A 22,192-nucleotide genomic window follows, 5' to 3' on the forward strand; every position below is an offset into this window, starting at 1 on the left:
GAAAACAAAAGTTCTTAATACGTTCCACTTCCTAGATACAGTAAAGAATGCATAACATTATATACATTTGTCTAGTGTTCTATTTGTTTAATTCAATCAATTAAAGTAATACTGCACAACAATCACTTTCAGTCTCAAATCACAAACAGTTGCATTTATTTGTGTGCGCTGCAAGGTTGTTAGTAATCCAGAAAACAAAAACAGTCTACACATTGTCTTTACTAGCCTTCTACAGCTAACCACTATGATATGAACACTTTTCCAACTAACTTTAGGTACACATTATATACATGGGAAAAGAGCATTTGTTTAATCCAGAAAAACACAGACAGGACAGAGTTCAACATACAATACTAATTTTTAATAACAACAATAAAGAAAGTATAAACCCTGTCAATCTAACATTTTAATTTGCCTGTAAGGTGCACCTCTGGTATCAGGAGACTAATGATAGAGGAAGAACTGGTACAGTAGGTCTGTCACGTGTGGCAATCGAAAAACGACACACTCACAGCACATATTCATGATGACGACACTACTGCACTGAAATGTTTCCTATAAAACCGGTACTATAAAATGTCCAAAAAACACGATTCAATGTGGAAATAGCAAGAGTGTTCATTGAATGAGACCAACTAGATAACAAGGAGGGGGTCAAATATGAAATTCAAGTATCAAAATAACTAAGACACTGACAAGCTGAAAAGGTAAATTACAAAGGCAGTACAAATCATGGGAAGAGAAACATTGACACAATCAACAATACATTAGGCAACATTTTGCATTTGTTTAAGGCAGTTGATTAAAAAAACTAAAAAAAGAACTAGGCATCTTCTTCATTCCAAGTGAAATACAAGCCTAGCGCTAACTTGTCACCAGGAGATTGGTTGTACAAAATAACTACGCCGGACTCTGAAACTAAGCACTTTAGTTTGACTGGTCTTCTGACATCTGAGTGAGAATAGAGTTCATATGGACAGCGGTGGAGTTGTGCTCTATATTTTTGGTCTTCTTCACAGTGAGGTTTGTCAGGGCTTATAAGGCTGGTGCATCAAGAGTGGAAATTCACTCTCAGCCTATTGTCTGGCACAAAATCTAAATGGTTGGCACATATCCGTGCACAGCATGGGAAGGCAGGATAGCTTGCTTCATCAGCTAACGGTTGCCCTTCATGGCCTCCTTGGATGCCAGGATGAGAGGTGTGAGACTGGAGAGAGGCTTTGCTAGCTTCAGGAACGGATGCTGCACACCAGATCAACAAAGAGAAATTGAAGGAGGGGAAAAAGAGATAAACCGTTGAATAATTCAATTAAAACACAAAACAGGTTCAATGAAAATATCCAATGAAAAGTAGAGTTTCTAACCTGCAGCAGCTCTTTGCCTCCGTATCTTTTCTCTACATCCATTTCCAAGCAACGGTTGAGGAAGTCTCGGAAGATCGGAGACAGCTTCTCTGGATTCTGAAGCTCGGGTGTGCCGTTTGTGGCAATCAGGTATAATGCCTGCCAAAGGGGAAAAGAAAACTATTCAATCCGAAAGCGAGAACATTTACAAAGCCTGATCTGTTTTTTATTAGCGTTATACAATTAAGTAGAGGACAGTTTGACTCCACATATTTTGTCTGATGTACACTGATATTTTCTTTCCTGAAAAATCTAAATTGTCTTAACCTTATACCAAGACTCTGGATCTTTGTTTTCCCATACTTAGAGCTGAGCACAACAATAGTGTCGGGATCTGACACCCTGAAGACATTGCTGCCACACCCAAACATACATAATGTACACCAGCTCTCTCACATAGTTACACTGCTTTCTCCAGCCCAGCATTCACAGTCAGCACAAACCACTTCACTTTTCTAAAGCACTTAATGGCAGCAGAGTAAAATAAACCCAAACAAACTGGATGTGACATCTAATAACTGGTCTACAGAAATCAATAATTGAGCGTGGATATGAAGAGAGCAGTGTGTTCAGGTCAAATGACTTTTTTTAACACATTTACTCCAAGCACAGATGAGACAATTATGAGTTTAAGGTCAAAGTGTTGGAAATGAACCTAACATGTTATGTAAACATTAAAAAACAGATGAATAACCGAGAGGATTGAAAAGGTTCACACTCACTCGTAGTGGGTTCTCGTTCAGGTAGGGAGGCTCTCCTTCAACCATCTCAATGGCCATAATACCCAGAGACCAAATGTCTACTTTAGGCCCATAAGCCTTTCTGGTCACCACCTCCGGAGCCATCCAGTAAGGCGTGCCTACCATGGTGCTGCGTTTGCTCTGCTCCGGAGTGATCTGGGCACAGAAGCCAAAGTCGGCTGTCGAGGAGAAGAGTAAATACAGTTAATGAGGGTTACAGTGAAGCAACAGAGACGTATTAGTATAGGACTTACTCAATTTGACAGAGCCGTCCATTCCAAGTAACACGTTGTCACTTTTGATGTCCCTGTGAATGACCTGGTTCGCGTGCAGGAATTCCAGTGCTTGTAAACACTGCAGGTATGGAAACAAATGAGAGACAGAGAGTGAAAAACTGTTATGAGTCAAGTTTTTGTTTTGCTTCCAACTCACACATAATGTTTAGGCTTGTACAGCATGAAGGTTTTAACAAGGTATTTACAAATCAAGTGTTTTCAGCTGAATTAGACCAATTTCAGTTATAACTCTAACCCCGTTTGTTTTATGGAGCGAGCACTGCACCAGATTTGCTACATTGCTTTGTCAGCAACCAGTCGTATTGTAACGTATGAAGCAATTTGGCCTTGAGTGCTCTGAGTAATTTGTTGATGAAAAATGCAGCATCGAGCGTTACTCGTGTTTTTCACCACTGTTTTTCTAAGAAAAATATAACAGGAGTAACAGGGGTACTAGCCTAAAAAAGGGATGTTTTTCTATACCGTATACCACAGTGAAATGCCAGAAAGGTATGAAAGATAGATATCACCTTAGAAAGTGGGACTTGGGTTTGGTCTCTTTTATAAAACACTGGTTGTTAATAGTTATGGGTACCTCTCGGCAGACAGCGGCTATCTGGGCTTCATCCATACAGGTCTCTGTCACCACATCTGTCAGTGAGCCTCCAGCCAGATACTCCATCACCACAAACAGCTCCTCCGCCATCAGGAAACTGACATACACAAACACACAATGTCACACACTGGTGTCCAACCATGTTTTTTTTAGACTTGTGATAAGATGTTCTACTTTCATTCTTACCTGTCCAAAAAGTTGACGATGTTGGGGTTCTTCAATTCCTTCATCACTAGAATCTCATTGATGATCAGCTCCTTCTTCGGCTGCTTCTGTAGGTTGATCTGTTTAATGGCCACCTGTAAAAAGGATACAAGAGTGAGCAGAGTTTTAGAATTGAGTTAGTCACTGTTGCAAACCCGTGCTCAATTCAACCAGGGTTTCCGTTAGCCGGTAATTACCGGTTTTTAGCTGGTAACATTTATTAAAAACCGGTAAATTCAAAACCTGCCGGTCAAAATGTCTGGTAATAATTAGGGAGGCTCCGATAGATCGGCCGCCGATCATTATCGGCCGATATTCACTCTTAATAGTTTGATCGGTGCTCTCTATAAAGGACGATCAGGAGAGCTGGATCTGATCGATATGGACATAAACGCGAGTGAAGTGTAACCGGACACGAGAGAGAGATCAGATCAGCTGCTGAGTCAGACAGAGACACGCAGCTCTGCATGATCACCTGAAGCCCCGCCTCTGTTTAGCTGCATGAGAAACTGACGGGCTGTCAGGAGAGAGAGGGAGGGAGAGGGGAAAAGAGAGCATCCGTTTCTCCCGTGTTATTATTCAAAGTTGATGTAAACTTTTGAATAATGTACTTCATCTACTACAAGTAGTTTGTTTGAATGTAATAATTATGTTGTTTGTTGTTTGTGGAATCATTTATTGGAAAATGAATCTGAATTTTTCGATCTGTTACGATTATAAACTGAAGCGATATAAAAACGACCCCCATTAACTGAGTTTTAAACATCAGCATATCCGCTCATAGTCCGGTAATTACCTGCTAACGGAAACTCTGCTACACAACTCTTATTATTATTAGTGAAATATGACCGGTAAGTTTCAAATTTGTCCGATAAAATTAATTCTGCCCGGACATTTGACCGGCGAGAAAAAATCCTAGCGGAAACCCTGAATTCAACATACTCATAGGTATCTTAAGAGAACACATTTCAGCTAACTTTAAATAGATAGTCAGTGTGCTAACTTGATTCCTCTTCTATACATGGAGGAAGGTGCTCCATAATGTGTTGTGATATCCACTACTTTACTGTCTTTTTTACTTCTCCTAATCTAAACATCACTTTACCTCCTGTCCTGTGGCGACGTCGATGGCTGTGAATACTGTTCCTGATGCTCTGTGAGACAAATGAGAGAAGCCATTTACTTCAATGAACATTTAACAAACCGTTGAGTCAAACTGGTCTGTATTAAAATCCCTGATGTTAAACAAATCATTAGCTCCAAATGAAAATACTGCTAGGATATTCTTATAGGATAGTTATTATCTCTCTGGAGGTAACTGGCTTCATATACAGACACTTATAAAGCTAAGAAATGTATCTCACAAAGCTAGCTCAAAACATGTTTTTTTAAATGAAGTTAGAGGATTAAATGATCACAGGGAAAATATTCAGTCCCAATAATATCGGGCATCCTTTTACTGTACATTGGTAACACCTAATAATATATCGGAAGCTATAGGTACCTGTTTATGTGGATAATTATGTAAATGATGCTGTATGATGTCCTTTTGTTGTTCTATTTATGTTTTTATGTTTCATGTGGAACTACTTGAGCAGGTCTCCCTTGAAAAAGAGATCAATGATCTCAATGGGATTTATCTGTCTAAATAAAGGTTTGAAATGAAATAACACTATTTTGGAAACTACAATACATCTGGTTGTTGCGTGGCACTCACCCCTGACCAATTTTTTCATATCTGGTGTACTTCTTCTTGGGGTCTCCAATGCTGACTATCGTTCCTGTAAAGGCAAATAATATATGTAAAGGAAGACAAAGCAAAAAATTATGCAAATAATTTAACAGTTAGGATTTGTACGTAAGATTTATGATAATTTATAATTTACTTAGTCTGTCCATGATCTCCTCATCCGTCATCTTGCCCTTCTTGCCCTTCTGTCTTTCTGCGGCCTTGGAGGCAGTTTCTCCGTCGGGACACGTGCTGGGCGCAGGGATGGGGTCAATAACAGAGCGTGTATACACCTGCACAACAAAACAAAGACAAACAAATCAGTAAATACATTTGTAGGTTAACAACAAATGCCTTAGCAAGTAAGCTATGAAATACAGATTTTTGAATTAAAACATGTTCAATATGCAGTCAGGATTACTAAACCCAAGGGACTTACACTCTTTGTGTACTCTGGTCTTGGTGCCACAACAGGTGGAGGAGTTTCGTCATCGTCGTCATCGTCGTCAATGTCTTTGATATTCGGAGAAGAGGGTTCTGTGCCTTTCTTGGTGGGCTTGATTAAAGTGGAAGAGAGGTTGTTAATCGAAACAAAAAAAGAAAGAAATACAAAAGGCATGTGTGCTTTAATAGTTTTTATATACTTACAGACTGAGGCCCAGGAGTGAATGCATCTTTTTCTGTCAATAAAAACAAACAGAGGGACGCTTAGAAATAATATTAGTCGTGACTCGTGAGTGACAGATTACAAAGTATTTTCAAAGACTAACTTTGGCTTACACATTTTAATGTTTTACTCATTACGCTGACTGGTCACTCCTTAGTAATAATATCGATCAAACTCTTTGCTTTGAAAAAGGAAAATGTGTTATCAGCTTGAAGACAAAGGCTTCTGCTTCAGGAGTAAACTATTAGGCAATAATAAACTTGTACCTAGAATCCTGTTTGACGAAATACGCCCCTTTTTTAACAACACATTTCCTAATGTCCTGCAGGTAACTAAATAAACGCAATGTCTGACTTAAACTTGGAGCCTTACCAGAAGATGAGAAGCTGAGGTACTTCTGACGACTGTTGCCTGTAGAGTCGTAGAACTTAAGAACGTCAAGCACAGCCTGTGGGTTTTTCTTCTGCTCCGACTTGGTGATGTTTGAGGTCTGGAGGAGTCGAGCCCACTGCTCTGGCATACCCTTTGAAAAGAACACATGGTGTCAAAATAGTGCAGACTTGTGATGTAAATGTGTCTTTTGGGTGATAATATGTGCCAAAATGCCAGTATATTTGTAAGAACAACAAACAGCAAAAAACTCACAGTGAACTCCCCCGTGACGGCATCAAACCCAACATGTATAGTGTGTTCAAAATCTGAAGGTGGTGAGATCTCCGGTCGCTCTTTGTCTCGGTCTTTCTTTCTACCACCTGAAAGTGACCAAACCCTTAGTGAAATAAAAAAACACACACAATCTGAACTAATCACGCACTTGAAAATAGGTTAAATATCTGACCTTTTTCCGCCCCAGAGAAGATTGAGATGATCTTGTTGCGAGGTTTTCTCTCTTCAGGCACAGATGGCAGAGGTTTAGAGCTGTGGTTGGCTGAGAGGGAGTCTTTTCCAGAGCCGGTGCTGAAGATGGTGCTGCTCATCCTGACTGGAGGGGCAGGGGGTTTATCCTCAGCGTCTCCGTTATCACACATCACTAAAGGTTGTTGTGAGCCTCACAGGGCTACGAAGGCAGGAGAGCACGGCAGGTAAGGATGGCAAACACAGAGGCGGTGAGGCAGCGCTCACATCAGCATGAGGCTCTGGTGTGGTCATGCACTACAGAAGTAGGGGCTGAAAATGACAGCGAATTGAGAGGAAGCATCCAAGGGTACCTGGAACAAAATCAGACATTCATCAGACCATAAACATGCTATAAGTATAAAGGGGTAATAATTGCAGCAAAAAGGCAATTTTTAAGGGTACAACTTTTCGCAAGGGTACAACAAGCAAACTCTAACTACACAACATTAAAATAATTCAGTTTTAACCAGATTCTTGAGTACTACTAGACTAAAAGTATGATGATTTCATCTAAACAACAATCCTGCTACATAATGTGTTGAGAGAAACTTGTGGATCACACACATGTTTTTTGGGAATGTCAGGAAACTAGCAATATTGGGATGAGTTAAAAGTTAGGATATGAACTATGCAATGGAAGTCATATTTTTTTTTACGTTTAGGTTACCAAACACAAGAAGGTCCTTAACCCATCCAACATCAGGACCAATATCTTATTACATTTCTAATAGTAGAACCCAGTTCTAATAGTAGAACCCAACCCAGAGCACAAGCACAAGAACAAAAGTGAAAGAGGACAAAAGAAGTGAAGTAGACTATGTAAAATAACAAATATAGCAGTATGTGGTGACTTTTTATCAAATAACCACACTAATATAAGCTGAATATATGTATATAATACAGGAGTGGGGGGAAACACCAGACTATTTGACATGACACACTAATGAGAGACAGAAAATACTACGCAAAGAGAAACCATACACACGGTCTGGAATGCTCATAGTCTCCTCTCATTATTTGAGCAGGGGTGAAATGTAACTAAGTACATTTATTAAAGCTTTTTTGTCCTAACTTATAAATATCTAAACAACTACGATACTACTAGTTTCAGAAGTACAGAGAGAGCATTTTTATCCAAGTGTTTTCTCTGTTGTGTCCTATGTGGCTACAGAAGAATAGATGAGGATACAAGAATAATGCCCTTTGCCCTTCTCACTGTTCGTTTCACACAGAAATCAAACGCGTAAACATGAGTGCTTTTTGTCAAATGATAAGAAATGTCAGCATATCGATGTTCAGACCAATTCCCACATATAACGGTATTCCTGCCCTTCAAATTAGTAACAACTGGGGCGGCTAGCAAGCTAACGTTAGCACTAACTACTTGGCCAACAAGTGTGCTAGCCTAGTAGCTAGAAGCTAACCTTAGCATGAAAAGCTTTGTGCTTACAATCCTACGAGATCAGCGTTTTGGCTAATAGTTACAAGCCTGACAACCACACTTATGGGTTTACTCCTGACACATTACAATTGACAATTGTTAGACACAGTTAACACAATACAACACTACATATGCTACACATTATCCGGTACAAATGTGGTTTATTTGCAGGCTAACTCACCCGATAATCCACACCAGAATAACTTGAATATAATTTGACTGCCGCTCGATCCGATTGGAAAACGTTTATAAATCCGTTATAAAGTACTTCCTTTGTGACATGGGCCCTTGGTGGTATGACACGCGTACAGATATGTCAGTAAATGTTGCTACAACTATTTACAATGCACATTTTCTTCTATCTTTTCGGTCATTGGATAAATCCGCTATGGCGAAGGGGAAGCGGAACTACCGACCCAGCCCCAGTCTATTCAATACATGTTTCACATGAATGGTGTGTGGAGTGTCTCCAAACATTATTGCTAACACTCAGAGCTTTAATTACACGTGTTTGACCATTGGAAATACTAAAAGCGAGTAACACACTGAAACACCTAACACTTGAAGTTAGATGTTGATTTAGGCCGCAAGGCATTTTAGGTAATGTAGTTCAACATTTACAATATGTGAAAAGAAGGCTGATTGATATATTCAATCAAGGTTGAGGTTAAAGATATAACAGCTAGGCCCAAATGCCTTTGAGCAATTCCTGCAAGCTATATTTGAATTAATTAATCTCTAAATCATAACAATGCTATGACCGTATGCAAATTCACATTAAGCAGTCAACATGTGATATAATGCCCTCCATACATATGGTATGGCTATTGCACGCCATTGACATCACAAAGCAAAATGCTGTGATGTTAAACTGTATTATCGAAATCATGTCAAGATCAAACCCTTTTTATATGAAGTATTATAGGGCTGCATATGAAACAATTATTTCTAACTACCTTATCGATAGTAATGTCTCCATTAGCTTTATAATCCTGCAATCATACTTTCCATCTGCCATTTTATAACTTCATTGTCAACACACTATGATAATTATCTTTAGTTTAAGATGAAAATCACAAAAGAGTAAACAAAATAGACAGAGAGAAGATACTTTGTTTTTATTATTCAGATTTTAAAATAGTGTTATTTTGCTCTTGGGATCATAAGCGTCATTTGTTCTGGGGACGCTGGGTACATGTCCCCACCACTTTTCGAAAAGACCAATTTTGTAAAAGTAAACACTTTTTCTAACAAGTGACACCCTTGCTTGGGATAAAGACATCCTAACAGGATTTGTGGCCATACCATGTACCATGATCCTGGTTCAGACACAACTGCATAATTATAGTATTGAGTTATTCAACACAAGATATGTTGACCATCAGTGTTTAAATGATGCGATGTTCCCACATGTGTTTGGACAGTGCCACACAGCAGAGCATTGTGACTAGAAGAGTTCCACCACACACAGGCCCGCACAAAGACCCGTCACCAACTGGAAACTGGACATTCACAGGGCCTCGCTCCTAAAGGATACAATATATTAAATTAAAAGGAAAGCAGCAATAGACAATAAGTATAAAATAAAGGCTAGAAATAAAATAGACTTTTTTACACTTAAAATGTGGGAGAGATTTACATAATGATACCTTTTGCTGATGCTGTTGTTTAACCCATTGACATGAGCTTGAATTGTGGTGAGTACAGGGGGCTTCCATGACATCATGAGGCTCTACATTGTTAAGCGGCATACCTTTAAGTGAGAACAATTTAAAGATTAAGACAAAAAACCCCACTTAGTTTCCTGTCTCTATCAACTGTATTTTTCATCCAATGTTTCTGATAGGAAAATAGAGAATAGGAAGGTCCTTTACTAGTCCATTATTGGTACATACACTAAACCTCAACTTAAAATATATCTTAAAATATTGTTTATATAGTTTCTGAGATGAGGGATGTGCATGAATACAGAAGTTATTATTAATTATTAAGTTAATTGACTCACATTTTTCAGTCCACAGCAGTAGCTCTGGAGGTTCTATTTCGACTGACGTAAACGTTTCGGCAACAAAAGAAGGCTCGTGGTAACGGCCGTGTATGGGAATCGTTACTTTTAGCAGTGTAGGAGTTGGTCCATCAGGGGTGGGATAAACAAAGGTGACAAATCCTGTAGTCTTGTGAGCAGGCCCCTCTAGGTCAATGGTTGAATCTAGTATGATCTAATAAGGGTGAATGCATACATAATCACATTAATAAAAAAATACAATTTGTACATGAACATGGATTGTATTATGATTTTCACAAATGTGCTATGTTAATACATAAATAAAGGTGAGTCAAGCCCATCTCAAATTTACCTTCCAATCACTTAGATCGCTGAGGGATGCAAGTTGGTACGGATCAACATAAACACCTCTAGGCCATCTATGAAGCAGCAAAACTCTGACCCCACTGTGCACATCAGGGCTGAGCTCAACAGTGGTTTCAACCTCCCTAAAACACATCAGAAATCACTTACTTATTACTTTTACAATGAGTGTTTAATATGATTAGAATTTCATATTTGCCAATACCTGTGAAAACCCCTTTTGATTATCTCCATTGAAACCAGTGAGGATTCAATCCAGTGCTGTAGAAGACCACAATGGTTCTCATTCTTCTCATCTATAAAAATATGTAGGTTTTATTAGTCAAGACCTGGCAGAGCAGACTTATTATTAGTATTACAACAACAACAACAACAACAACAGTCATACATGTATGTCTGGCATTATTTGTTAGTTCAGTTAAAGCCTTGTGATAGATGAAGATGCCATACAAGTGGATTTACAGTTATACACAAAGGGACAGGGAAATCATTTTTCATTTCAAACTTTATAGCAATTACTCGAAATCAATAAAAGAGCAAACATTTTAAAATGTTTCCACCTGATTGGCTGTCAGTTGCCTATCCTGCCAGACACTTTACTTTCAATGCTTTGGTTACAAAACGTATCTGTGTTAATCCGGTAAAGCTAGAAAGTCTACACGTAGATCAATACACCTTACCCCTTTCGATAAAACAATGGCATGACGCTAAACAAGCCAAAACAGACACAAGTACAAAATACATCCACAATAATAATGGTAAACTACAACAATTAGTTTACAGCCTGTGTTCTGTTGAACTGGCTACAGCTAAAATACCAAAAATGCCCAGCATTTCTTTCAAATTGTTTACGGAAAAGAATGTTGAAGGACCCTTCTGTAGTTAAAGGGAAGCTCAGATAGCGCCTGACTAGAAAGAAAAACAAAACGGTCAATCTGAGAAAACTCTGAGTAAATAATTAAGTATCAAAAGGGATTATGGTGACGATAACATATCAATCATAAACGTGATGCTGATTAAAATAATAAGAATTCGGGTATTATATTTCAATTTAGACAGGCTGCAGCCAAGACAGATAGGTTCACGTCTAACTACCGTTGGGCACCCTGGCAACCATAACGCGTTAGAGCTGTATGCAGCTCGTTGTTCAGATGCGTACAATTGAAAATGTATAACGTTTAAAATATGTTAGTCTTTTACCACTAGACTTAAATTGAAGACTATTTGAAAGTATACCGCTGCAGTAACTACCTGCAAATGAGTTTCGAGGCAAAGCGATGTGGAGTGCAGTTCAGTCCTCCCTCCATAGTTTTAATTTATCAACAAAAGGAAACCAAAGATGTGCGAAAAAGAATAATACCTGTGCGCAACTTCTCAAAATATTCTGGTAAGGCATTGCAGCTTTTCGCGACACCTTAGCTACTTTATATTTTTAACCACAGAGAACTCGTAGTTCCTTATAAGCTGTAACATATCACAATCGACGTATAAATGACCATAGCTGAAAAAATCAGGACCCAGTGCATACTTGCCAACCTTGAGACCTCAGAAATCGGGAGCATTTCAAAACCACCGCGGGGGGTGTTAGTGGATCGCCGGAGCTGTATTAGATTAACATTAACATGCTTATTGTAGTTGTAAGTGCACTGTGTTGCAGCCTGTAGCACCATCCTTGATGGAGCATATGTGTGAGCAGGAGAGGAGTGAGCAGAGGGTCGAGTTGTCGATTCTTGTTCAGTTTTCTGTGACTATCTTCCTCACCCTCTCAGACTTTCAGTTGCGCACGCTACTAAAGAGACGCGCTACCATGGAAACAAACAATGGTGTAGGCGTGTAGCTGTATTAAAGTCTGAGTGGAAACAGTGCTGAATAAATCAGATTTTGTCTGATTTTGCTACAAAGATGAATAACACAATTCCTAAAGGTGTTTAATCACATGACCACAATCTGACAGGAATGTTGCATCTGTTGCACTGTCCCTGGTGGATACACAAAGGCAACAGGATACATATTGCACACAAAATGTGGTTTAACAGTCAATAGGGCTCCTTAGCAGGTTGACCTTGTTACTTCCAGCAGTTTCAATCCTTGATGCCCTCTCTGTAACCTCCAGATTGTAGCATGGCTGCAGAGGGTCTGAAAAACCACCCTCGGCACAAAGACTACCTGGAGGGTGTATCCCAGAGCCAGCTGGAGAAGCTTCACATCATCCTGCGAGATCACATGCAAGGCCTCAGCTTGGAGCACAGCCTGGCCTCGTTCCGACTGGACCCCGATGAAGACCTGAACCAACTGGATGACGATAAGCTGGCTCGCAAGAAGGGCAAAATGGACGAACTGTTCGAGAAGAACCGGAAACACAAGGATGACCCAGACTTTGTTTACGACCTCGAAATGGATTTCACCAAGACCACCCAAGAAAAGTGCAGCTGGGATGAAGAGTCTGATGATGGATTTTAAAACTCTGTTCTCAAATACTTTCTTTGACCTTTAAGACTGCAAATCACCCAACAAACTGATACTCTATTTAAAAGAAAATCTGAGACAGCTGAATTTTACTACAACTACCATCTAAAGTCATACAGTAGTAACATGGGGAACTCCAAAGGAAATATCTTTTATACACTGAAGTATATACCTGCATTGCTATTTTGGAGGTATACATATATAAAACTAATGCTACAGATCTGCAATAAGTTCTACCTTCATTAGAAATCTAATAATACATCAGTCTTTAGTGCTTATGAGTTTTTAAAGATGCTTATATACACATTTGGATAAAATAAAATAAAGCGGTTTTAAATAAAAAAACATTACATTTAGGCAGTTACAGGTATAGTGCTTGTCATTGGCCCAACCTGTTAACATCAGTGAGGGTAGAGTAAATATAATTCAGACAAGAGCATTCAAAATGTAAATTACATTTAAACAGTTCCAACAAATAATGACCATTAGAACCTTCATAAAGGTTTGCTGATGTACTGTTGTATTACATTTAATTTGTAATTAGACATACCTAATCAAAATGCATGTTTCCATAGTTTTGCAACAGCTACAGCTTGATAGGAGTAGAAGGGAATAGTGTCTGAGAAGTAGAATAAGACTCCAACTACAGAAAGACATTTCAGTATTCAGTCAACATTTGATGCGATTAACAAACAGCAGCCGTAAAGACAGTAGGTACCTGCATTTGGTACCACCGGGGATAATACACGTTCACAATTAAAACAGCAACAAATTAAAATATGCATCATTAATAGCAAATATTTATTTGTTATAAAATACAGAATTTTACAAAATACAAAGACTTTGGCTCGTGTATTTGTGGCTTACACCTACGCAAGTGATATTCACAGTTGAATACGAAAGAAGATGCTAAAATCCTATTAAATACAATTTGAGTGTACACCAATACAACATATATATCTTTGGAAAAACTGTGTCCACAAAATATTGTCTTGTATCATACAAAACATGGGTATATCATTCTATATGGTTTGAAGCGACGCACTATGGCACAATTTTAAATGAGATAAACTATATCATAAAATCAATCCTGCAGCTTTCAACCTCTTCAGGGAAAATGTTCATTCAAAGTGCATGATACCTCATTCAGTTAACATGAGACACTGACTGACTGGCCATTAGTACCACATTACATTCAAAAATGTCACAGGTTCTTTGAAAACAAATCCAAAACAAACGTACGTTGATTTCTTGTTTTGGTTTAAGATATACAGAATTATTTTCCAATGTTATCAATTGCAGTCATTTATGCAGTGCTGATGTATTCCCTTAGGAGGTAACTGAAAATATGACACATAATTCCCTTTTCCACCAACGTTTGGTAAGGTTTTAAGGTGTTTAAAATTGAATATTTCAGCAGGCTGTTAATTTCTTTAAAAAAATAGTTATTTATAAAATTGATATTTCAAGTAAGCTCAAGCCACAATCCAAGATGTCTGAGTACGTTAGTAGCGGTAATATACATATTATATGACTCAAGAGGAAGGACTTTCTGATTGGTAATCATTTGTTCAGCTTTTAACTCCACTGCCCGGATCAAAGAACACAGAGTGGACAGATCATATTCGGGTGAATTGATGAAAAATGGTGCCACAGGTAGAGCTATAGTCCAAATTAATATTATACCTTTAAAAGCTGTGTAACCCACAAAGTATATGGACGGTTGTAGTATCTGAAATATATATTTTACACTATTAAATGGAAAATTCACCCCAAATAAAAAATGCACAAGTTTCACTCTGACGTGTAGTTATATTGATCAATATAGATTGTTTTGATGCGAGAGTCAGCTGAACAAATCAAACAATCTGTTAATTTTTCTTTCCACAGCATAAAAAGGAAAGCGTACATCTACTTATGAATGAGGCTCTGGTGAGGCAGCTACTATTACAGCTTAGCTGAAGAGGACGCTTATTATCTCAAGCGTCACAACCACCAGGTATCATTTGGTTGGACGGTGTAGTTGGGTACAAAGATATCGCTACGGCAACTTGAACCAAAACAATCCAGATTGATAAATAGCACATAGGGTAAGAGAAAACATATGCATTTTTGATTTTGGGATGAACTATCCCTTTAACCTACACAAAAATACATACATTAATAGTTAAGCAGTTAGAAACCTCATTTTTTCTTCTTGTCTTGGGTGCACCTCGGACAAAACCTGAAAGATTTGAGAGGGGAGCGTTAAAGATGTTTGAACATGGAGCACAATCCTGACTAATATGCATTAACAATGATTGTGGTTTTTTCAACTCTCGGCTAACATCCTGTAACCAATTGAAAGTTCTTACCATTTTCCTTTTGGTTTTGAGGCGAGGTCAACACAAGCAAAATGAAACCACTCAATCGGACACTGAAGGATGAAAAACAATGTCAGTATGAATAATCTCTCATCAAAACATGCAGTCAAACTGGTGTTGTATTAGAGAAACGTGTCAAATTTCATTTAAGCGAGAAAGAAAGCTATTAAAACAACCCAGAAAACCTACATCTGGGTTATCGCATCCAATCATCTCTCCGTATGACACCTGGTGGCACAGGCAGTACGTCGGCTCATTGGGATCGACTGGCATGTCCAAAACGTCTGATGGTTGCATCGGCAAGAAAGTGTCGCTCAACTCTGGGCTAGAACACAAATATAAAACAGAGCACGATTAGAATTAGTTATGTGTCTTCTGTATTAAAACAGTTATGAATTATAAAGGCTTGATACAAATGTGTAGTGCAGAATCGTTAGCAGTCATTGGCAACCAGTCCAAAAGTACCTGTTTTTTATCTTTTTCTTTTTGGGAGAATCTTCATCAGAACATTTCTTTGCCCTTCCTCTCGATGCACGCTTTTCTTTCAGCCCTCTGGATTCACCCTCTGTGAAAAGAACATTTACATTAATAGATGTTCATCGTTCTGTTTTGTCTTTTAGGAAAGCTTTTCAGAGACCCAACATACTTTTCACTGCTCTTCCTTCTGTACTTTCATAGCCGCTCACTTCCAATTTCTCCTTTAGCTCATTCTCAAAACGTGCCAGATCTGCATCAAGTCTACGGATATGTTTGTCCACCTGCAGTGAAAAGATTTTACGTAGATTAGAATAAGAACACAAATGTTTATGCATGCCGTCAATTGACTTTTTTTAAAATAGAAAATATGTACGACAGTGAAGAGGAAGACATAGAACTGACTGACTAACGGTCAATTCTATGATTTTTGGACTGACCATTTCATATGTCTGCATTGCAAGCTGGACTTTGTCATCGCTGAACTCTTTGCACTTGCTGTAGGCATGTTGGATCTTCTGCAGGTGTTCCACTCTCTGCTCAGAGGCCAGGTTCTTCACTTTTGCAATGTACTCCTGAGCCAGTTGGTCAATCTCGCCTTTCTTTTCTGCAAAACAACATGATTATTACAATACAGGAATACCAGTATAGATGGGATGATGTTTGCGTTGTTATTGATTAACTTGATGGGATTTAATGGTCACCTTCAGTCCTGTTGTCAAGGTCCCGCATTAAAGTAAAGTTTCTCTGTAGCTCACATGGCAAGTTTTCAATACCTAAAAAAAGGAAATCACCATAAGTATGAAGGAGACATAGAGAAAGATAAAGACATTTTACATATGGGTGTTTACCATTCAACTTTCTTTTAACTTACAAGAACACAACATTTAAAACATTTATACATTACAAAAACACAGTACAAGCTGTTAAAGTTAGGTTGTTTTGGAGTTTAATTGAATAACGTTATTGTTCAATCCTTTAGGTGAGTCAAAGCTTACAGTACGTGTACGTGACGTAATTCAAATACCCCGCCCCGGCGCGTAACTGCTTACTGGAAACGCGGCTTATCAACAGGTTGCAAATACATGGTGCCTGCCTTCCTACAGCAATCACACATTATGACTAAAATGAGCATAATTTGAACATGTAATAATATTGACTGTGACGACAACATGCAACAATAACAATCTTATAAAAAGCAGTGCTCGTTTCTAGGTCATCTAGATAGCTGTTGTAACAGAACCCGTAGTAAACAGTAACCGCTCACGTTAACTACAAGTGGTTACTGTTTAATACTCTACATTGGTCCAGATAATTGTTAGATCACAGAGAGTGAGTGTAGCACTAAACAGATACAGTTTGCGCAACTTTGTACCACCGACGGCGATGCTAATAGCTAGCGAGCTAGTGACCGAACAGATGCTAATTCGCACTGGGCTGCTATCTGCCTGTCCCCTATCAAGCACAAAAGTATCCAATACAGGAAAACTCAACCTCAAAGACACGGAAGACGCTTTAAATGTTAATACTAGATTGTATATCCGAATACTCACTGTCAAGATAATGTTCCAAGTATATTGCCGTCGCCATTTCACGTTAGCTGTGTAGCTTTTGTGGTATTCTCGTTAGCACGGTTAGCTCGCAAACTGTTGGCCGGAGAGTTGATAGGCTTGTTTTATAACCCTGGGTCGCCCGGCGGACAGTCGCTTGGAGACAATTGATTGCAGTTCAGATTCCCTGTGCGGCAGTGAAACTATGCTCTCAGTGCTGCAGTCACGAATACTGAGTTTCCCCCCAGTGCACACACAGGATGCAACTTTTTTGCTAGCGTTTCGCATGCGCATCGGAAAGCCTTATCTCCAATGGCTGTGTGCAAATGTGTTAATGTATTTAAATTAATTCGCCTGTCAATCATAAACCTGATTATTGATATCAATATGCAGGGTACGCATCCGATCGTAACTGCTACAGTGCTTACTACAGCGAATGTATCTAATGTACTTGATCACACTTCCCTTTGCTCTGTGTGTTGTTGACTCGATTTAGTGCACATCTAATTTACCCAGGGAAAGATAACCCGAAGGACTGTTAGACTTGTAAACAACTATATTCCAATTATTTGATGGCGGGGGCACTGCATTAGGTCGATAAGGTCCAAGTATACTTCGGTGTGAACCATATTGGACCTCTATTTACAAAAAGTCAGCCTGCTGCACACCATGTGGGCGCGACGTGAACTGACAAACGAGCGCGCCCTCGCTGGGTTTGCTCGCACTTTCCAACTCTGTCAGCTGATAGGTTACGTCATTCAAAACAAACGCCTCCTTCTTGAAAAGGGATTGAACGTTTGCGAGGATGCGCCGCGGGCGGGGTTTAGGGCAACAACCGTAGAGCTCATAGCTGCGGCCTGCAGGCTGTGAACACTCTCTTTATGGTTCAGGCTTTTTTAATCCAAGGAGGGCATCTCCTTTTTTTTCGCATCTTACTTCCGTTTTTGCTGTCTCCTCACAAACGGCTCATCTTTTCATAAAACCTATACAATCTTCAAGTAAGTAACGAAATAAGACTTCGCCATTATCAAATAAAATACTGTTGTAAGGAGAAGTGTCGGCGTTTTTAGCTAACTTTAAATTAGCGGTTAATAGTCAGCTTGCTACTCACTTGCTTTACCGTTAGCTAACTTCGACTAGTGTAAGAGAAGAAACACAACAGCTCAACTTATTTGTGGCTTCAAGTCATTACGGGGTTACATGCTTCCCGTAACTTCATCAGTATTGCACGTTAGCTCTGCAGTCCAACTTGTATTAATAATAAATGAGGATGACCTATTCACAACTGGCCTATTGTTAGGCCATCTAGCTAAAGGTGCCTCGAGGACCAACATAACAAACTACCAAATGTTTGCCAAAACAGGATGTGATATTCCTGGCAGTGACAATTATCTAACATTATCATCGATTAACGTTATTATTGAATGCCATGGTGTCAAACGTATTTGCTCTTTAGAAGTGGCAAAGTAAACATTCGTGATAATCTTGATAATCTGAGACTCTAAATCAATAAACTGAGTCATCTGCAAAGAAGGCCATCCTGTTTACGTGTTTAAAGTGTATCTATTTAACAAGTTCTGAAAATGTCATTGTGGATTTATGCTAACAGTCACGAGGTATGTTTAACTATGCCACGCCCAGCCATCACCCCTAAATTTGTCATAAATGACAAATACTGACTGATACTTACATACTGTATATTTAATTGTTTTAGGTGTCACCTCCAAGATGGCTATGGTAAAGAGTGGTTGGCTCCATCGACAAAGTAAGTAAACTGTCACAGTCCTAACAGATTACCATTTGGATTTAAGGCATTACCTCCTGTGGTATTTGGTTTGAGATCTTGTATAATGCAATTCTGTTTGTTTTTAACTTGCCTATTTTGTATTTTCAATAAAGGTACCATACTGCGCCGGTGGAAAAAAAACTGGTTTGACTTGTGGGCTGATGGACGACTTGTGTTTTATAATGATCAACAACGGTGTGACATGGAGGATGACATCCACATGAGGGTGGACTGCATTAACATCCGCAACTCTGCCGCTTGTCAAGGTACTTGTCATCTGTTTCATGAAGATGTAATTGGCTCGTATTCAGTATGAGTTTCACCAACTAATGTTCATATTTAAAAAAAAAAATGTGTCACCTCTCTATTTGTTCTGCTTCTCAGAGCTGAACCCACCGGAGGGGAGGATGCGTGATGCCTTGCTGCAGATAGTGTGCAGAGATGGACGGGTCATCAGCCTGTGTGCAGACAGTGCAGATGATGCTCTGTAAGACTCTCTTTCTGTTTCTGTATTGGTGAAGTTTAATGTTTTAGTTTTACTGTGTTATATTTTCAGAATAGAGGACCTTCCACTAAGAATCTTGCAAAAGCACCGCTTTACATTTTGTGTTTATGTGTGTATACATGTATTGTAAATAAGTCATTCAGCATTTTAAAAAAAACAACGAACCAAGTAAGGACATCTTGGTCAACTAAGACCTAAATGACTAAGAAGTCCTCTGATTGGCTGAGAGAGGGAAGACTTATTTCTGTCTAACATGTTATGGTTCACACTTTGTGTTGCAGGGCATGGACCATGGCACTTCAGGATGCCAGAATCAATGCAGTGAGTTTCATCTTCTATTAGTTGGTCTGTTTTAATCGACTTTATTATGAAAATAAATAAATATTGATAATATATTTTTTCAAAGATTTAAGGCAGTCGTCAAACATGAAACTGGAAGTCAGATATATTTCTTCATTTGATTCTGGCTTTAGAATAAACAGTTTTATTAATGATCATTCTCAGCTTTTAGTTCATCTCATTTCTGGTGTTTTAAAAAATTGTTTAGGTGGTAGCTACCCCTCAAATCGGCTATGCACAGGAAGTGATGGCAACTGCTCCTCCCCCCTACTCAGAATATGCTCCCCCACCACAGGTAAAATATATTTACATTATTTATGTTGTGTCAATTTTGTAAACATATTTAGATTAATACTGTTTTGTTTTTTTTAACCGGTAATATATTTCAACCCTGGAAATGATTTTTACTTACCATAATTAACTTGCACTGAAAGTCACATTTATTTACATTTTATGTTTGACTGCACATTAAGGCTTGGTTTTGCTTGCAATGGAAACAACTGTTACTACATAAGAACAAATAAAGTTGGGCCTTGTACCATCTACTGGTGTTGTAATGGAAGTGTATAAGCAGGGAAAGCAACAATTAATCAAATCACTCCTTTAGTAATGTGACAGGCTTGCTAGTACTGGCATCTCTAAGATTAACAGTGTTTTTATGGTATGTCTTTTTTCAGCAGGGTTATGCCCCGGGTCCATATGGAGACTATGTTGCACCTCCACCACATGCTACACAGATCGTATACTCTCCGGATGGGCAGCCCTACGCTGTAGCTTATCCCTATCAGTACCAAGGTAAATGACTGCACATGTAGCATATGTGTGTAACGATCCATTAATCTGGATCAATATATTGATGTAATGATCAATGATCCCATACCACCACCAATGCAAAGTTAAAACCTCAATTAATATCATCTTTAAAACACATTTATTTAGATTTTGTTTAAATGATAAAAAACATTTGAACTTAAATATGAGAAATGATTATGTACAGTACACAACAGGATGTCAATCCTTTAAAAATAGTTGATTTGTTTTCATTTAAATGCCTCATAATAAAATTATCGTTACATTATTGCTATTGTTCTAGGTGGATATCCCGCTCCTGGAGTGAACCACGTTGTTATTCGGGAACGCCAGCGCGAAGACGGAGGAGATGTGGCTTTCGGTATGCTGGCTGGAGCAGCGACTGGTTTAGCTCTGGGCTCTCTCTTCTCTGTCTTTTAGTGTGGTGATTAATGTACATTTACTAGCACACACCCCCTGTATTAGCAGCATTTGGCTTCTTCTCTGTGCCATCACATGAGTCGGAAGAAAATGTGTCTGTTGGGCTACTTTCATCTATGAAGCATGATTGCGATGGGCAGAGAAACACTCCCAATGTGTTCTATATATATCTACACACAGTAAACACTGTTAGCACTTTGTGGCAATTTCCCAACCCGTTTGTGTTGTCTGGATATGATTTTTCTTAACCAAAAATACAACATTTACTCACTTTTTTAAGGGTTATTTCAATGAAAAGCAAGACGCTACTCCTTTTACTGTAAGTATTGCACAGATCAGGTCCTCGCTATTTTCAAGTTTTGTTTGTTTCATGGAGCACAATATGTTTTTTTTTAATATTTGCAGAATTATCCTAAAAGCCATCAATTGTTTTATTTAAGTTGTTCTTGTCTTACTTTTGCCTTTGTGTACTCTACCTTTTCTTTGTTTTACACTTGATATTTGGCTATTTTGGGTTGTGAGTATGCAGTGTTTCTCAGGTTATTTGTGGTGGAGGCACTCGAGATGAGAGTTGTGCAAAACAGGACCGCACACACAAAAAGCAATAATCATTTACATTGTAGCATTTTGAGGTACGTGTTAGGAGGAATCTTGCTGGGATGAATGTCTGATGTTGCCACCACCACAAATAAGTCTTTGTACGAGGGAAACACTTGCATTTACACGATGTGCTTTGATGTGAAAAGGGACGTCACTCCTCCGAACTCATATTTGCAAGCATTATTTATTTTTCGTTTTTCATTGGCAGCTCTTGAACCATGCCTTTCAATTTGTGTTTGAACATATAGTTTGGTTTTTATTTCAGTAAGCTTGGTGTGATATGCACAAATACCAATCGGTATCTTGAGATTCTCCAATTAAATATGTTACTTAAGACTTCATTTATTCAGTAAGAAATAGCAACTTCTGCTAAATAGAAAACATGTTTGCCTTTATCTATAAAAACACTTCATATCTTTACTGATTACATTAACGGAAGAGATGTTCAAGACTTCAAATTATGAGCTTGTGCAAGCAGCGTAACATTGATGTCAGTTTTATATATATATATATCTTAAAGTGTTAAAGATTTAAATTGA

The 22,192-nt window shown here is 38.6% G+C and overlaps 5 protein-coding genes across 8 annotated transcripts; 2 read left to right on the forward strand and 3 right to left on the reverse strand.

The window, feature by feature from the left end:
- Positions 1-126: 126 nt before the first annotated feature.
- Positions 127-8,631, reverse strand: pak2b (p21 protein (Cdc42/Rac)-activated kinase 2b). Of its 2 annotated transcripts, none has more exons than XM_034229744.1 (15): positions 8,154-8,631; positions 6,473-6,801; positions 6,280-6,386; positions 6,007-6,157; positions 5,616-5,647; positions 5,407-5,523; positions 5,125-5,260; positions 4,956-5,019; positions 4,344-4,392; positions 3,221-3,333; positions 3,014-3,131; positions 2,398-2,497; positions 2,126-2,322; positions 1,365-1,502; positions 127-1,242 (listed from the first exon to the last, which is right to left on the reverse strand). In XM_034229744.1, exons 2-15 carry the CDS (start codon positions 6,660-6,662, stop codon positions 1,156-1,158), a joined length of 1,599 nt encoding a protein of 532 aa, XP_034085635.1. In that variant the 5' UTR covers positions 6,663-6,801; positions 8,154-8,631; the 3' UTR covers positions 127-1,155. The 2 variants fall into 2 exon arrangements, with proteins under 2 accessions (XP_034085635.1, XP_034085634.1); XM_034229743.1 differs by having other exon boundaries at positions 6,473-6,842; positions 8,154-8,626.
- Positions 8,632-9,074: 443 nt separating this feature from the next.
- On the reverse strand, positions 9,075-11,936 carry pigx (phosphatidylinositol glycan anchor biosynthesis, class X). Of its 2 annotated transcripts, none has more exons than XM_034229747.1 (6): positions 11,869-11,936; positions 10,546-10,636; positions 10,330-10,465; positions 9,978-10,191; positions 9,622-9,725; positions 9,075-9,498 (listed from the first exon to the last, which is right to left on the reverse strand). In XM_034229747.1, the coding sequence occupies exons 1-6, from the start codon at positions 11,900-11,902 to the stop codon at positions 9,361-9,363; spliced, it is 717 nt and encodes a 238-aa protein (XP_034085638.1). In that variant the 5' UTR covers positions 11,903-11,936; the 3' UTR covers positions 9,075-9,360. The 2 variants fall into 2 exon arrangements, with proteins under 2 accessions (XP_034085638.1, XP_034085637.1); XM_034229746.1 differs by lacking the exon at positions 11,869-11,936 and adding an exon at positions 11,021-11,205.
- Positions 11,442-13,645, forward strand: cep19 (centrosomal protein 19). The gene is made up of 2 exons (XM_034229749.1): positions 11,442-11,727; positions 12,454-13,645. The coding sequence occupies exons 1-2, from the start codon at positions 11,598-11,600 to the stop codon at positions 12,798-12,800; spliced, it is 477 nt and encodes a 158-aa protein (XP_034085640.1). The 5' UTR covers positions 11,442-11,597; the 3' UTR covers positions 12,801-13,645.
- Positions 13,579-17,870, reverse strand: ing5a (inhibitor of growth family, member 5a). Its single transcript, XM_034229748.1, has 8 exons — positions 17,197-17,870; positions 16,348-16,419; positions 16,084-16,250; positions 15,816-15,927; positions 15,635-15,734; positions 15,359-15,494; positions 15,161-15,222; positions 13,579-15,030 (listed from the first exon to the last, which is right to left on the reverse strand). The coding sequence occupies exons 1-8, from the start codon at positions 17,231-17,233 to the stop codon at positions 14,991-14,993; spliced, it is 726 nt and encodes a 241-aa protein (XP_034085639.1). The 5' UTR covers positions 17,234-17,870; the 3' UTR covers positions 13,579-14,990.
- A 140-nt stretch (positions 17,871-18,010) lies between these two features.
- Positions 18,011-21,989, forward strand: plekhb2 (pleckstrin homology domain containing, family B (evectins) member 2). Of its 2 annotated transcripts, none has more exons than XM_034229905.1 (8): positions 18,011-18,191; positions 18,908-18,958; positions 19,093-19,245; positions 19,364-19,466; positions 19,766-19,805; positions 20,032-20,118; positions 20,501-20,618; positions 20,917-21,989. In XM_034229905.1, the coding sequence occupies exons 2-8, from the start codon at positions 18,922-18,924 to the stop codon at positions 21,051-21,053; spliced, it is 675 nt and encodes a 224-aa protein (XP_034085796.1). In that variant the 5' UTR covers positions 18,011-18,191; positions 18,908-18,921; the 3' UTR covers positions 21,054-21,989. The 2 variants fall into 2 exon arrangements, with proteins under 2 accessions (XP_034085796.1, XP_034085797.1); XM_034229906.1 differs by having other exon boundaries at positions 20,504-20,618.
- The last annotated feature ends 203 nt before the right edge of the window (positions 21,990-22,192 follow it).

This window comes from Gymnodraco acuticeps, unplaced genomic scaffold, assembly GCF_902827175.1.
Source record: "Gymnodraco acuticeps unplaced genomic scaffold, fGymAcu1.1, whole genome shotgun sequence".
In the NCBI taxonomy this organism is placed as follows: Eukaryota; Metazoa; Chordata; class Actinopteri; order Perciformes; family Bathydraconidae; genus Gymnodraco; species Gymnodraco acuticeps.

What these genes read in the sequence shown, in the direction of transcription:
- pak2b (XM_034229744.1), bottom strand. Translation starts at nt 6,662, where the DNA reads ATGTGTGATAACGGAGACGCTGAGGATAAACCCCCTGCCCCTCCAGTC. An exon ending in CCGTCACGGGGGAGTTCACT is followed by an intron (nt 6,158 to 6,279) that starts GTGAGTTTTTTG and finishes TTCTTTTCAAAG; the next exon opens with GGTATGCCAGAGCAGTGGGC. An exon ending in ATCGTCAACTTTTTGGACAG is followed by an intron (nt 3,132 to 3,220) that starts GTAAGAATGAAA and finishes TGTGTATGTCAG; the next exon opens with TTTCCTGATGGCGGAGGAGC.
- pigx (XM_034229746.1), bottom strand. Translation starts at nt 11,084, where the DNA reads ATGTATTTTGTACTTGTGTCTGTTTTGGCTTGTTTAGCGTCATGCCAT. An exon ending in GCGATCTAAGTGATTGGAAG is followed by an intron (nt 10,192 to 10,329) that starts GTAAATTTGAGA and finishes CACCCTTATTAG; the next exon opens with ATCATACTAGATTCAACCAT. An exon ending in AACAACAGCATCAGCAAAAG is followed by an intron (nt 9,499 to 9,621) that starts GTATCATTATGT and finishes TGTATCCTTTAG; the next exon opens with GAGCGAGGCCCTGTGAATGT.
- cep19 (XM_034229749.1), top strand. Translation starts at nt 11,598, where the DNA reads ATGAGTTTCGAGGCAAAGCGATGTGGAGTGCAGTTCAGTCCTCCCTCC. An exon ending in CAACTTCTCAAAATATTCTG is followed by an intron (nt 11,728 to 12,453) that starts GTAAGGCATTGC and finishes TGTAACCTCCAG; the next exon opens with ATTGTAGCATGGCTGCAGAG.
- ing5a (XM_034229748.1), bottom strand. Translation starts at nt 17,233, where the DNA reads ATGGCGACGGCAATATACTTGGAACATTATCTTGACA. An exon ending in CCTTGACAACAGGACTGAAG is followed by an intron (nt 16,251 to 16,347) that starts GTGACCATTAAA and finishes GTTGTTTTGCAG; the next exon opens with AAAAGAAAGGCGAGATTGAC. An exon ending in TTGGATGCGATAACCCAGAT is followed by an intron (nt 15,223 to 15,358) that starts GTAGGTTTTCTG and finishes TTCATCCTTCAG; the next exon opens with TGTCCGATTGAGTGGTTTCA.
- plekhb2 (XM_034229905.1), top strand. Translation starts at nt 18,922, where the DNA reads ATGGCTATGGTAAAGAGTGGTTGGCTCCATCGACAAA. An exon ending in TGGTTGGCTCCATCGACAAA is followed by an intron (nt 18,959 to 19,092) that starts GTAAGTAAACTG and finishes TTTTCAATAAAG; the next exon opens with GTACCATACTGCGCCGGTGG. An exon ending in AATATGCTCCCCCACCACAG is followed by an intron (nt 20,119 to 20,500) that starts GTAAAATATATT and finishes GTCTTTTTTCAG; the next exon opens with CAGGGTTATGCCCCGGGTCC.